The sequence below is a fragment of the Notolepis coatsorum genome (assembly GCF_963971535.1).
Source record: "Notolepis coatsorum genome assembly, chromosome: 8".
Classification (NCBI taxonomy): domain Eukaryota; kingdom Metazoa; phylum Chordata; class Actinopteri; order Aulopiformes; family Paralepididae; genus Notolepis; species Notolepis coatsorum.
Genome location: NC_140172.1, coordinates 101,106,303 through 101,121,052, shown reverse-complemented (window position 1 = coordinate 101,121,052; position 14,750 = coordinate 101,106,303). Strand labels below are relative to the sequence as shown.

The 14,750-nt window shown below is 43.9% G+C and overlaps 1 protein-coding gene across 1 annotated transcript in view; it reads right to left on the bottom strand.

The window, feature by feature from the left end:
- Positions 1-8,869: 8,869 nt before the first annotated feature.
- Positions 8,870-14,750, bottom strand: part of slc7a1a (solute carrier family 7 member 1a) — a gene marked incomplete at both ends in the record, with an annotated part of 111,291 nt that continues 105,410 nt past the window's right edge. The window contains one exon of the mRNA XM_084320482.1: positions 8,870-9,057. Within this exon, the coding sequence (XP_084176608.1) occupies positions 8,870-9,057 (188 nt within the window). The remainder of the gene's footprint in view (positions 9,058-14,750) is intronic.

Sequence of the window (14,750 nt, the reverse complement as noted above, 5' to 3'; positions counted from 1 at the left end):
GGCGTGGGACCGCGCCCGCCGCCCCAGGGACCAATCCAAGTGCTCCTGTCCGTCTTCGTCAGGGAACGCGACAGCGTTAGTGATCTGTTGTGCATGTTTTTCCATTGGGTTTATCTTATCGGGAGGGGAAACCCTTGCGAGCACGGGGAGAACATGCAAACTCCACACAGAAAGGCTCAGGAGATACCCCACCTGGGTGCCTGGCAATAGGTTACTAGTTACTTTGAAGAAAAAGAGTTTGCGTGGAAAACATGGCAAAAATGTATGATGATGTTTTTTCAAATTTGAAGTCTGCCACCTTCAAGAGGACGTGATCAGAGCAGCATAACTGGACCACATACCACTTTAACATAACCTTTAATCAGAGCAGCATAACTGGACCACATACCACTTTAACATAACCTTTAATCAGAGCAGCATAACTGGACCACATACCACTTTAATAACCTTTAATCAGAGCAGCATAACTGGACCACATACCACTTTAACATAACCTTTAATCAGAGCAGCATAACGACCACATACCACTTTAACATAACCTTTAATCAGAGCAGCATAACTGGACCACATACCACTTTAACATAACCTTTAATCAGAGCAGCATAACGACCACATACCACTTTAACATAACCTTTAATCAGAGCAGCATAACTGGACCACATACCACTTTAACATAACATTTAGAAGTCAATAGTTTGAGGACTGAACGCTCCCAAGGACTGGAATACACAAACATCATGTAGAATGCATACTTTTACTTTTGATACATAAGTACATACAAAATCAAATTACTACTTACTTACATAAGTAGAATCTTTAATCGAGGACTTTTACTTTGACCAGAGTACTATTTTATATGGGTATTTCTACTTTTACTAAAAAGGAACTAAAGGAACTGTGTACTTCTTCCACCACTGGTAGCACCTTTTGAGAGTGAAAAACAAGTGCCATCTAGACAATTCAAAGGAGTCTGGGAAGTTTTCTTTATTTACAGCAGCAGATAAAGGAAATTGTGACTTTACATGACAACTATACAAAAAGAAGACAGCAGCTATAGCACAAGGTAGAGGATCACAAAACCATTTAGGCAAGTTAAAGCGACAATGTGTAAGATGTATTTGTTCGAATTTTGCTCCAAAACATAGTTTAATGTGAGCACACCGACTCACAGTCTACTGTGAGTGAGTTTTATTGACCAGTGTATCAGTGCAGAGATATTCCATCCTAAAACGTCACTGCAAAGCTCCCCCTACTAACCAATCAGAGAAGCTGAAAGGAATTTCATAAAATGTAGTGGTTAGTCTACATGGTCCTCATTGCTGGACTGTGTTCAATGAGACATTAGACCACTAAAAGTGTTTATTCCAATGAAATGGGAGAGGCTCGCTGTGACGATTTAGAATGGAATATCTCTGCACTGCTGCTAGACTGGTCAATGAAAGTCGCTGACAGTAGACTGAGTCAGTGTGTCCACAATCCACATTAAAAATATGTTTTGGAGCAAAGTTCAAATTTTTTAATTTTGTAATCGAAAAACATTGTAGCTTTAAGAAATAACGGCGGTTGGTATGGCAAAAGGCAACCACACTAAAAAGCGACAACGCAATCATGTTTGCCATATGGATCCCATGTCATACTTGCCCTGATAAGGTTCATGCCTCAGTCCATTGTTCCATTTATTATTATTTATTTATTAGGATTATTGTTGGGATACTTGGTATCCATTTTTATGATCAAAGTGCTGATCAAAACACAGTGATTGGCTTGCTGTGTAGCCTATCTGAAAAGGTTCCATGACATGTGGGTTCCATCTTAGTCTTGCCTTGATAGCAATTGATATCTCAGACCATTGCTTGGCATCTTTAGTAATTGTCCTACTGTATTAACATATTTAGAAGCCACTGTACACTGATTCAGCAGGTCCGTAGTAGGGAATATATAACTTACATGAATGCTTACATGAAATAACGTAACTGCCCACATACACCAAGAACAACGAACTGAACGATCAAAGTCATCACCAGTTACATACCGTTTGTAAACTCAACTGGTGTGTTTCAGTTGACATGACATACATTTTCTTTTTCAAAGAAATTAAGTATAGCATTAATTTAAAACATTTGTAATATAGCCTTCTTACAACAGGAGAGGTTGGAATGAAAAGAGATGGGACACAATTCTTGGCATTGCCCTTTATCCTCTACTCCATAATGTCTGAAGGCCAACGCTCTCATAATCGAATACAGAAAAGATTTTGTATTGACATTTGTTTCAATCCAGCTTCGTCACACACTGCTCAAAGTCACTCATAGCATGAAGAAGTAGTAATACCGGTATGCCTCTGTAGTTCTTGTATTAATTTAAAGTGTGTAGATCTGATTCTAGATCAGTAGGCCTACTGTTGTTCCACTATGAGAAGGTTTGTATTGGCCCTGCTGGGCTGTAATACAGGCAGAACTCACTGCGTCCCCTCAGGCACTTATCGCTGCCATGCAGACTGAGTGCTATTATATTCCACTTGAATAACCATACTTTAACAAGACCAAGGTTAAAATACGTAGGCTACTGAGACACTATGAATTCCTTATGTGCTGTTTGACTGACCGGGTGCATTTATGACCTCGAACTGCAAAACTGTGAGTGACTACAGGTAGGCCAAGGTATTTGACCGGTGTGCTTTTCATGGGTACATCCATACAGCAGTAGACACATAAGAAGATAAGGTCGAGGTGAGGATTTTGAGAACCCTGAGAATACAAGGTTTTAGAGTTGCACTGCTTGCAAATATATACTGTATGCAACATCTACCACCTAATATCTTTCTGCAATCTAATACCTGTAAGATACATTTTTGTCCTACACCAAAAACCCACAGACGCATGGTCCTGGATATGCATAAAACCCAGAAGACAAAAAGAATAGCTAATTTACAAATAATTTACTGGAAGAAATAAAAACAAGATCTTATGTACAGAAAATGTATTGGGCATATTGCTCATTATAGACAGCTAATTATCGCTATAAATATAGTCATTACAAAAATACAGAAATTGTATTCATAGATATCTAAATAAATTCTTGAAAGTAATTCACAACCAAAGATACCGGTATGTATTTGGCTGAAATGCTTGGCAAAATCTGATCTGGTCACCATATTCTCGCATTTTAATAACCTAAGTAAATATGTTATCAAAAATAATATGTAGAAAATAATTGTGTTCATGTTTACTCCATTTATGCTATGCAAAAAGTAAGATATTAGATTATCAGATTATTTTATGACAGTTTGGCTCAAATCCACCAGAGAAAACTCTTGGTATTTTTTATGTAAAAGTACTAAATTATTCTGATTCAGAATCTGAAGGGGTGGGGGAAAAAAGCAACCTAATGTACATATGAAACAAGATAACGCAAATAGACATGATACAAAGCTCAAAATAAAAATAAAACACAAATATAACAAAGCCCAAACATAACATTCATCAAAAAAATATATCCTAAAGGGGGGAAAAAATCTCTTCCTGTACTATCTCTTTGAGAAGTGTACTAAAAAGAAACAGTATATGTAACTGGCACCCAGGGAAGCCATGATGCAGTAAGACACAGCAGCCAGCACTGTGGAAATCAACTGCCCAACCATCACCAGTCAGTGTGGTTACATGCACATCATTATTCTGGATACCGGCTGTATCCCGTTTATCAGGTGAATGTTTTTGTAAAAAAAAAAGAAAATAATAAAAGAGTTCTATTTTTGAATTCTAGAACTCCATGGGTTTCAATGACCAGCGGCCATCGTGACATCACTAGAATGTTCCAATTCCCAAAACTCTATCTCACGTGTGAGCGTGCACACCTGAAAATCTTGAGGTCATGAAATGGGATTTTAAGAGTTTCAATATCCTGATTATCAATACACCTGTATACATGACTAAATGCAATATTTCCTTCTTTTTTTTTTATCCACTTTTTCTCCCATTTTCTATTTTCTCCCATCCCAATTTCGTATTTCCAATTCTCCCCTCCCCTGCCTCGAACGCTGCTAGACTACGCCTCCCACTGGTTGGCTGCAGTGAGGACCAAGCCTTGCATCACGTGTCCCCTCCGGTACGCGTGAATACTTTCCCTAAGGTGGTTGTCGGTTTGCACGATCTGATTGGCCACTGACGTTTCTGGTCATGTGACATGTGCGGCCAATCGTGTGACGGCAAGTTCTTTCGACGGTTAAGCTTAGGCACTCTTTCGAAGTTGGTTAAGGTTATAGTTTGTCTTAGAGCATGGCGATAGAACACCAGCCCTGATTCCAAACTCTAACCTTAACCAACTTTGAAAGAGTCGCCTAAGCTTAACCAGTGATAAACTAGGCGTTAGGTAGTTCGCAGGCTGTTAGACCCGGAAATTGGCGCAGAACTTGCCGGCACACGATTGGCGCACATGTCACATGACCAGAAACGTCAGTGGCCAATCAGATCGCGCAAACCGAACGCGGAAGGACAACCACCTTAGGGAAAGTATTCACGCCTCTGGTACACGAGGAGGCAGCTGTCGCATCTTTTCACCTGAACAGCAAGATCTCTCAGTGGCAAGGAGTAACGCGTGGGAGGCTCACGCTGCCCCCGATACTTCCTGATTCTGCTGTACAGGCGCACCAACCGACCTGTAGGAGTCGCTGTCCACAACGTGCAATCCCCACCCACCGGCTTTCCCACCCTCTAACACTGCCCAATTGTGTTAGTACGACGACCGGCCAAGCCGGTAGCAACGCCGAGAGCTGGGCTCGATACCAGCATCTCCTGCGTTAGTGGCGAGCGCCTTGCCCACTTAGTCGCCCTGAATGCAACATTTCCAAGCATTGTCGTGGAAACAGAACTCTCACAAACCTCCGAACCCAACGGTGAACGGGATAAGGTGTTCATGTGCATAATGCATCAGGCCGGCGCATCCGGGTACTTTGGCCCAACTCATGGTCACGCCTAGCTACTTTCGGTGAAAAACACAGACGCCATTCCTATTGATTGCTATTGTATTTGGCCTGTATAAAAACTGCCGGCATCTGGTGGCCGATCGGCAGATCGAAACCGGATGTCAACCTTTGAACCGGCAGGACTCACTCCATATGGGGTCCGGGCACTCGCTAATGTTAGAGAGACTCTGTCTTCACACAGTGAACATCGATCGGTGGAAATAACTCAAAAAAACAACATGATTTGGACGTATATACTATTATACAACCTGGAAATAGATCGGGCATTTCAACATCCCATAATTGAAAACTGTCTACTCCACGCTGATCGCCCAACGGCCCGAGGAGACTGGGGTGAGTTTTAGCGTGTAGTATTACCGTGTTCGATATAAACTGCTATGATGAACATATGACCCACATTAGATGAATGATATAACGTTGCCCACGGAATTATAAACGCCCCCTCGCCCCTCCGGTCAACATCAGATGACGTGTAGTAACTTCTAGAAGTACGTCCAGTTGAAATTTTTTATCTCGCACAGATTCCTACCAAACTGTATTTGATCATCAATATAATGCATTTGGGGCTATAAATCACGTTCTGGAGAAAGCTGCAGAAAGAGATGAAAACATACTTATACTTTAGACCATATTTTAGTATGAATATGTGAATGAAAAAGTTTAACGTTGCTACACCATGAACAATACATATAGGACATTGAATGGGCCCTAATAATGGCAATCTAGCAATAGAATTTAAAAAGTTATAGCCCTGCAAAGAAGGGGAACTTCTCCATGTTAAATAGAGCTGGCAAGGGATGGTATATCATGAATTTAACCATGGCAATCAAAGTGTTAAGCATTCGCACCATTTTGAAAAGTTACGTTTGATCCCTCTTCAGTCTTCCCCTATAGACTTTCCCCAATCAGCGGCATGAGATTTCCCCATTTCCCTACGTGGACATTTAATATTATGCTTATGGATCTATGGGTGACTTAAAACTAAGTGCTAATTACCATTTCTGAGACCTAACAGTCTTCTGCATTATTCACATGTTTGTTTTGTCCTGAAGTTGTGAACAAACACCACCTAGGCAAGTTTCCTTCAGGTTTCTCCATGCAGGGATATCCAGCTTCAAGTATCCCAAATATTAACAGAATATTAATGTGCATGTAAATGCACCCACTGTTATATGGCATTAATGGTCATTCATCCACTGTCAATATATTCTCCAGATGTTCATCAGGATTCACATACCAGATATCGAATGTTCACCTATGGTATCAAACATCCCTAACAGCCAAAAAAGGCATGTATTTTAAGTTTTTAACATCAACTATTAATCTTCTCCCAACATGTGCCAATGTCCCTTCTGTTCTCTGCCTGTAACAGTGTTTTCAGGAAGCTGTTCAGTATCACTGACGACCTGTGTCATTCCTGACAGGCTGTTGACATCATCACTTCCTGTTGGCTTCTGTGTTTTTGGGATGCACAATGTAAAGAATTCCTCAACAGGATATTCTGTTAAAGCAATGTCTACAAGGTTTGGCTCATACTGTTACTTGTAATATAATGTGTATACTTTGTGTGGATAACAAGATCATTTGTATATATACATGTACAGTGTGTTCCCATCCTTCTACAGCCCGTTTGCAGGAAGAGTCATCAGGCGTAGACGCGCGTCCCCCTCAGATGCGTCTATACTTTCCGTAGCCGCATTTCTGCAGGACGCTCTCTGATTGGCCACTGACTGACGCTCTCTGATTGGCCACTGACATGTTTGCCCAATCGCGTGACGAGCTGTGTCTTTGCCCATTTCCGCGTCGAACAGCCTGCAAACTACCTGCCGTTCTATCGCCATGCTCTAAGACAAACTCTAACCTTAACCAACTTCGAAAGAGTGCCTAAGCTTAACTGTCGAAAGAACTTGCCATCACGCTCTAAGACAAACTCTAACCATAACCTACTTCGAAAGAGTGCCTAAGCCTAACCAGTGTAGAAACTGAGTCGGCCAATCAGAGAGCGTCCTGCAGAAATGCGGCTACGGAAAGTATAGACGCCCCTCAGATCTAGGGAAGATCACAGCGCCCAGTCCACTGACTTGTGTCAGCCTGCAGCCCCCTCTTGTGGTGGTAAGGTACAGTAATGACATCACAGACAGGCAGGCAGAGGGTGTTGCAGGGTATTGCGCAAGCAGTCATTAGCCAGAAAGGGCCTGTTTGTGCACCATTTTAGCCTCAGTTACACAACTGTGTGCAAGGTTTTATACACTATCCTTATAACCTTCCCTTGCAGCTACTGGTGCCATTGTGCATAGATACTGGCTGGTTTACCTGCTTTTCACAAGTATATAATGACTAACTTTAGCGTCAACATAGAAAAATAAAGACCAAAGGGTCCTTTAGGTACAACTATATAGGAAGAAAAATACTTATTTCTGCTCTTGCATGGCATATTTCTGCTCTCTACTCTTGAATAAACAGTTTGGCAATCAGGCAAAGGCAGTGACACCTTATTAACAACTCTGTATACTTTCCATCAAAGAAACCTAGCCTCCCTCTGAAATGGCCCGAGACCCAACACTGAGATGAAGAAAAAAAGACCCATCATGACTTCCCAGTTTCTATGAGCTTCAGTGACTTGGTGGTCTGTGAGGTTAAGCACGGGGGTACATAGAGCTCATTTGAATATGCTGAAATACATGGAAGATGTTAATTATGGTTTCACGACTCGTACTGTATGTCATTGTACGGGTGTCACTTAACACATTGGGTGCCATGCAGTATGCCCATCTTTACCACTCTCTGCCAGTGCTGTAACCCTATGGAGTGGCTCACCTTCTGTTTTAATATTATAGCTATATCGACATTACTATGGCCCATTCAACATCTATCGTTCCGGATGTGTGAACGTTATATTTTTCCATTCATACATTGTCATGTTAGTACCGTCGAGAATATAAGTATGTTTTTAGACTGTATAGCAGTAATTCCTAGAACGCGCGTTATAGGCCCTGACGCGTATTATACATTATCGATTGGTGTTTCGTCCCTATACACGCTATATTAAAAATGTCAAATGCATATGATCGCTATACATTATGCTCCATCATGCGTGAAGGAAAGGGGGGGGGGGTCGTTTATGATTCCTTGATTGTCACTAACGGCTTTCTTTAGTAAGACACCATACGTTGATCAGACAGATTGCAATGAAATAAATGGACAATCGAGCTGGAAATAACGTTAGATTCCTCTTACCTCTGGCCGATGCGTCTGGAGAAAAAGAATTCCAATTATTTGACGTCGATCTGCTAGATCCATTTTCCGTTTGTATGACGCAATAAACGCTGAAAGCATATTGATTCTTGCATCTCGAAAGCGATCCAATGCACTCGAGGTGTGTATATTGATCCACGTAACAACATATCTCTGGTGGAGCTTTTTCCCCGATGCACAAGCGCTACTTCCGGTTTAGAGTGGAGTGTAACTCGCCCGAAATCCACCAGGCGGCGGTATTGAGGTGTTGCAATATCAGACAGGGTCCAGCTGGCTCCCGGAGGCTTCCTGGATGAATTATGAATGCCAATAGCGAATAAAAGAAATAACGATCATAACAACGAGTAAACTCGTTGTTGGCACTCAACGCATGTTATTGGCAATTAATGTGTTAAGCAGCAGAATTGTCCATTTTCTACCCAGCACCTGAGTCAAGGTGAACAAACATCTGGGAGTTTGCAAGTTTCAGTTCAGCGGTTTCTCTCCTTTTCTTTCTCCCAATTTTCTTCTCCCTCCCCACCCAGAAATCCCTCAAGAACCGTTGAAAATAATTTCCTACTGAGTACTGACAGAAGGGTAACGGACAGGTGTCAGACGGGAGGTGAAAGGGAAGGGTCTCTTAATTTCTCCATCCTAAAAATCTCCTTCGTCTTCGCTGGGCCCCGGGTCGTCATGGAGGAAGGCGTCCTTCTCTGTGGACATGGCCTCTCCGTTGTGTTCGTGCAGAGGCTTAAAGCCGTTCATCTCCATCTCTGGAGAGGAGTGGGACAAGGCTGCCTCTGCACTGTGGTGAAATCCGTAGCCAAAGTAGATCACAAAGCCTGGGGAACAGAGGAATATACAACACATGACAACTGTGTGAGACCATCACCCCCTTCAAGTTTGTTTATTATTTGTCACAACAAAATACAGAATACTTTATGATGAAATGCTTGTTTCTGTATGAGCCCCTGAGAGTGTGCTACATACAGTAAAAAAAAGTAAGTAAAAAAAGTTAACACTATGGTCGCCAAAAACGCCTTACCACGTCATTCCCCGCCATGCTCATTCTGCCAAAGACGCCGTACCATGTCTTTGATATCAATATTTCAAAAATCTGTGATCGCAATCATATTTCTCCCCCGGAGACTTGAGATCTACTGTTGATCCCCTCTCAACTCTCCAACGGTTCAAGAGCGCCATCTGGTGGCCGATCGGCGGATCGCTCAAACCGGAAACAGGAAACGGAAGCTGGTGCTCATTCCAATTCGGTCCGGTCACTCGCTAATAGTCCCAGGACTCAAGCTAGACACAATGGATAGCAATCCGTTACCAATAACTCGACAAACAACATGATTTGGACGTATATACTATTATACAACCTGGAGATGGATCGCATATTTCTACATCCCATAATAGGAATATTTCTGCTCCACGCTCATCGCCCAACGCTACGAGGAAGCTACGGTAAGATTCAGCGTTATTTTTTAACGTGTTCGATATAAACTGCTCTGATGATCATATCACCCACACTAGATGAATCATCTAACGTTGGCCACGGAATTATAAACGACCCCCCCCCCCCCGCATCCGGTCAACATCAGATGATAAGTAGTAACTTCTAGAAGCACGTCCATTTGAAATTTTTTATCTCACGCCGATTGCTATCAAACTGTATACAATCATCAATATAATGCATTTAGGGCTATAAATCACGTTCTGGAGAAAGCTGCAGAAAACGATAAAAACATACTTATACTTTAGACCGTATTTTAGTATGAATATGTGAATGAAAAAGTATAACGTTGCTACACCCTGAACAATAGATACTTGATGTTGAATGGGCCATAGTAATGTCAATTTAGCAATACAATTTAAAAAGTTATAGCCCTGCAAAGAAGGGGAACTTCTCCATAGACAAATAGAGCTGGCGTGGGATGGTTTATTCTGAATATAAGCCTGGCGACCAAAGTGTTTAAGAAGTAAGTAAAAAGTAAGTAAAAAGTAAGTAAAGGAATGTTCAGTCAATATACATATATACAATACAGAGTAAAATGAGTAACAGTGAGGTACAATGCAGAAATGACATGAGGTACGAAACTTAGGGTAGGGTGCAAATGAGGTATGAATGTAGTGGAAATCTCTTTAATAATAGATAAATATAAAGTGTGTAAAGTGTCTAAAGTGAGTGAAGTGAGTGGTAAGGTGAGTGTTTGTTTAAAGTGGGTGTGTACATGTGGATGTGTGTGCAGTGAGTGTAGATGATGGGTTGTTACATAATAAGCCCTTGAAATTAGAGATGTTCCGATACCATTTTTCCCTTTCCGATCCGATTCCGATACCTAAGCTTTGGGTATCGGCCGATACCGATATTTATCCGATACCAGTGCATACAAAAAAAAATAAAAAATTATATAAATACTTTTTTTTTTATTTTTTTTTACAGATAATGTTATACTGTTTTTAGTAATAACTGGAAAGTAATGGTATTTATTCAACAACAGGTGATTGTATAGATTTGTATTAGTATCATTAATCAATGCGTATGGGCTGCAGCACTGCAGATATACCCTACTCCAATGATCCACACGGACATTAAACGGTGTTGCACTCGCTACTCCGTGGCTCTGCAGATATACCCTATTCAGTCTGTAAGCTAGTGGCAGATAGAACGTTCATGTTGTGATTTTTGATGCAAAATAAATATTCAACATTCTCTTTTGAAACTCCGCCTCAGACTCTTATCCTTTGGCACTTGCTGTACTTTGCTTGCAGGTCTGCAGCCATTATTGCTGGATTATAAATAGCACCAACTTTAGACACGGTAACGTTATCAAGCTAAGCTAACTGACCTAGCTCGTCTTCCCGCATTGACATTTGATAACGTTAGTAATAGTCAGCTAACGCAGTCAGTAGCTACTTAACTTAAATACAATTCACCGTGGGTGCATTATTGTTGATAGACGGTCACGGACAGTGTTAGGTCCTGGAGAAAGGACAGGCGATCATCTGATTTGATGTAACGTTAAAGCGGATGTTGTTCCAACTAGCTATCTTTCCAGCTAATGCTATCATAACACCAGCAAAACACATCCCGTCCGAGCTCCCCGTCACACCGCACTGTCGGGGACAATGGAATTTAAGAAAGTGTATCTGCTGTTAAAATGACACAGCATCACACTTTAAAACATGTTCATTTTATAATCCTCACTCTCCGCAGGACTCGGCAGGAGATAAATTACATCATGGGATCGGAGGCTAGAATTTACGTGTACTCGCCGATACCGATACCAGCATTTTAGGCAGTATCGGCGGCATTTCCGATACTGGTATCGGTATCGGAACAACTCTACTTGAAATATAACAGGGTTCCTGCAGGTTTCAACAAGTTAAGTTTAAGGGTGCTTTCACATATAGTTTTGGTGGACTTGTGCGGTTCTGGTGGTGAAGTTGCAACATTGTTGCATTCATCATTTGGTTCGTCTGCATTCACACAGCAATTTGTCAGGCGCACCAAACTATCTGAACAATGTCACGCGGTCGAAAAGGGCGCTCGTCTATTGGACAATAGAGAGTGGAAATGTGTGTGTGTGGCTGCGAGCCTGTGTGTGCGCGCGAGTGTGTGTGTGTGTGTGTCTGTGTGTGTGGACTGATAGATAGTGTTGTTTTGCAGTGAATGCCGCGCGCGCGGTAATAATAATAATAATAAGTCGGGTGTTCCTTCGACCCAAGATGCACAGTTATATAGATAGATAGATAGATAGTGTTGTTTTGCAGTGAATGCCGCGCGCGCGGTAATAATAATAATAATAATAATAAGCCGGGTGTTCCTTCGACCCAAGATGCACAGTTATATAGATAGATAGTGTTGTTTTGCAGTGAATGCCGCGAGCGCGGTAATAATAATAATAATAAGCACTTCCTATATTTGGTCCACGTTTGGTCCGATGAAGCGAACCGAGACCTATGTTTTTGGTCGGACCAGAGTTCGCGTGTTTGGTCCGCGGACCGAGTTCGACGCGCATTCACACAAACCCCAAAAAGCGGACTATCGAATTCTGGTCCGATAGTCCGGACCAAACAGCCCCTGTGTGAAAGCGACCTTAGACGTTAAGACATTTTTAAGACCAATTTGAATGGAATACCTATTTCACGGTTGTACTGGTTTTCCATGTTTAGGTCACTGTGGATGCACTGAATAGGCTAACGCTAGCTAGCCAGCCACATTATGTAATACTTTCTATATTGTGTTACATTGTAGCCCGGACATTTCCCCAAAACACATTTAAACGCGATACAGAGAAGTTATCGCAACATAGAACTTAGAAGTAACAAAGGTTATCCTATAACCCTAGTTATGTGAATACTGGCTGAGCGCTTCCGCTCCAGCCCTATTGAGATATTAGTCTTTCGTGCGCTTATTGCGCGTACATTGAAAAAACGTCCATGCACCTGCATTCGTCTATGGCCACGCCTACCCCGTGTTTCCTTTAAAACACAGGATGTGGCCACTTCCATGCCCTTCCGAGTCTGAATTTCATGCGTGAAAAAACAGCCAAGGGTCCTCAGGGTGTGAAGAGCGGAAGCGCTCAGCCAGTATTCACATAACTAGGGTTATAGGATAACCTTTGTTATGTTTCATCTGACTGAGCGCTTCCGCTCCAGCCCTATTGGGAACAAAAAGGGGGAGCGGAACGCGCAGCCACTGACAAATGCACGCCGTACGCCCGTCAAAAAGGGGATACCTTGCACATAGATCACCCACGCGTTTAGCGGAGGTGATGGCCAGAAGGAACGCCGTCTTGAAAGACAGCCGATCCAACGGCGCCTGCTCAAGAGGTTCAAACAGGGCCCCCGACAGTCCCACCAGGACCAGTTGGAAGTCCCAGCTTGGGGACAGAGCACGTTCAACAGGCTTAAGGCGCCGTGCGCCCAGCAGGAAACGTCTCACAAGAGGGTGGCTGAATAACGTTCTGCCCTCAAAGCCCACATGACAAGAAGAGTCGAGGCCGAAAGCCTATCCAAGATAGACTGGAGGAAGGACAGAACCGAGTTCAGGGACAGGATACCGGGTCCAGGCCCTCAGCCTCACACCACTCTTGAAACATACACCACTTTCCTGCGTAAACCGTGGTAGTGGACGGAGCGCGCGCGTTCTGGATGGTGTTAATCACAGTAGTGTTAAGACGCATCCACTCCAAATTCAACCAGCCAAGCCATTAGAGGCTGCCCCAGGACAGGCGATAGAAACACAGAGCCGTGTGCCTGACAGAGGGCCTGCGGCGCACATGGGACAGGCCACGGCGGGGCCACCAGGAGTTGAATTAGGGCCGGGAACCACAAGGCTGAGCCTCGGTCAGGCACGACCAGGATCAAAGTCCTGCGCTCCTGACGTACCCGCTCCAACAGCTGGCCTATCAGATGTATGGGGGGGAACGCATATAGAATCCCGGGCGGCCACGGGTACGTCGAGAAGGCATCCACTCCCAGAGGGGGGTTGTCCTTCCGACTGACCGAGAACCACAGGAAGCACTGGTAGGACTGACTGCTCGCAAATAGGTCCACGCGGCCTCCCTGAATCGGTTCCAGATCAGTCTGACTATGTCTGGATGTAGTCCCCACTCGTCTGGGTGGGGACCTCCCCGTGACATCAAATCTGCACCCACATTCTCCTTGCCGGGGATGTGGAGAGCCCTCAGGCTGCGCAGATTGCGAGACGCCCATAGCCAGACCACCGCATGGTGGAGACGGGGGGAGCACACTCCTCCCTGTCTGTTGATATACACCGCTGACGCCGTGCTGTCTGTCCTGACCAGAACGTACTCGTCCATCACATGAGGGCGGAGCCGTTTGAGGACTAGAAGCACTGCCTTCAATTCCAACACATTGATATGTAGGGTAGACAGAGCAGGCCAGCTGCCTCCTACCGCGTTGGTCCAACATGTCCCCCGCCCCCCATCCTGTGAGGGAGGCGTCGGAGAAGACCGCCACATGCGACGTCCTGCTGCCTATGGGGACCCCGCCGGTGAGGGTCCCCGGCCTCCTCCAGTGGTTGAGGTCTCCTATCACTGAAATCGGGACTCTCTGATGCTTCCGCTTGCCTCTCACAGGGTCTATTTTCATACTGAAAAACCACCCCTGTATCCTCCTCATAAGGAGGAGACCAAGCGGGACCACGGAGTGGGCAGATGCCATCATGCCGAGCAGGTGCATCACGAACCACGCCGTAACCGTCCTGCCAGGACGGAACCCCCTGAGTGCACGAGAATATCCTCTCGACGCCACTCTGAGAGAGTTGCCCTCATAGACCTTGAGCTTAGAATCAAGCCCAAGTACTCCACCTGTTGGCTGGGAAGAGGAGTACTCTTCTCCCAGTTCACACAAAACCGAGGCTGGTGAGATGTTCCACCACCTGCCTGGTGTGAGACCTGACGACCTCCTCCGACCGACTGAGGACCAGAATGTCGTCCAGGTAGAATAGAATTTGTATCCCCTGATGACACAGAGGTCCCAGCACGGTCTCCAAGCACTTGGT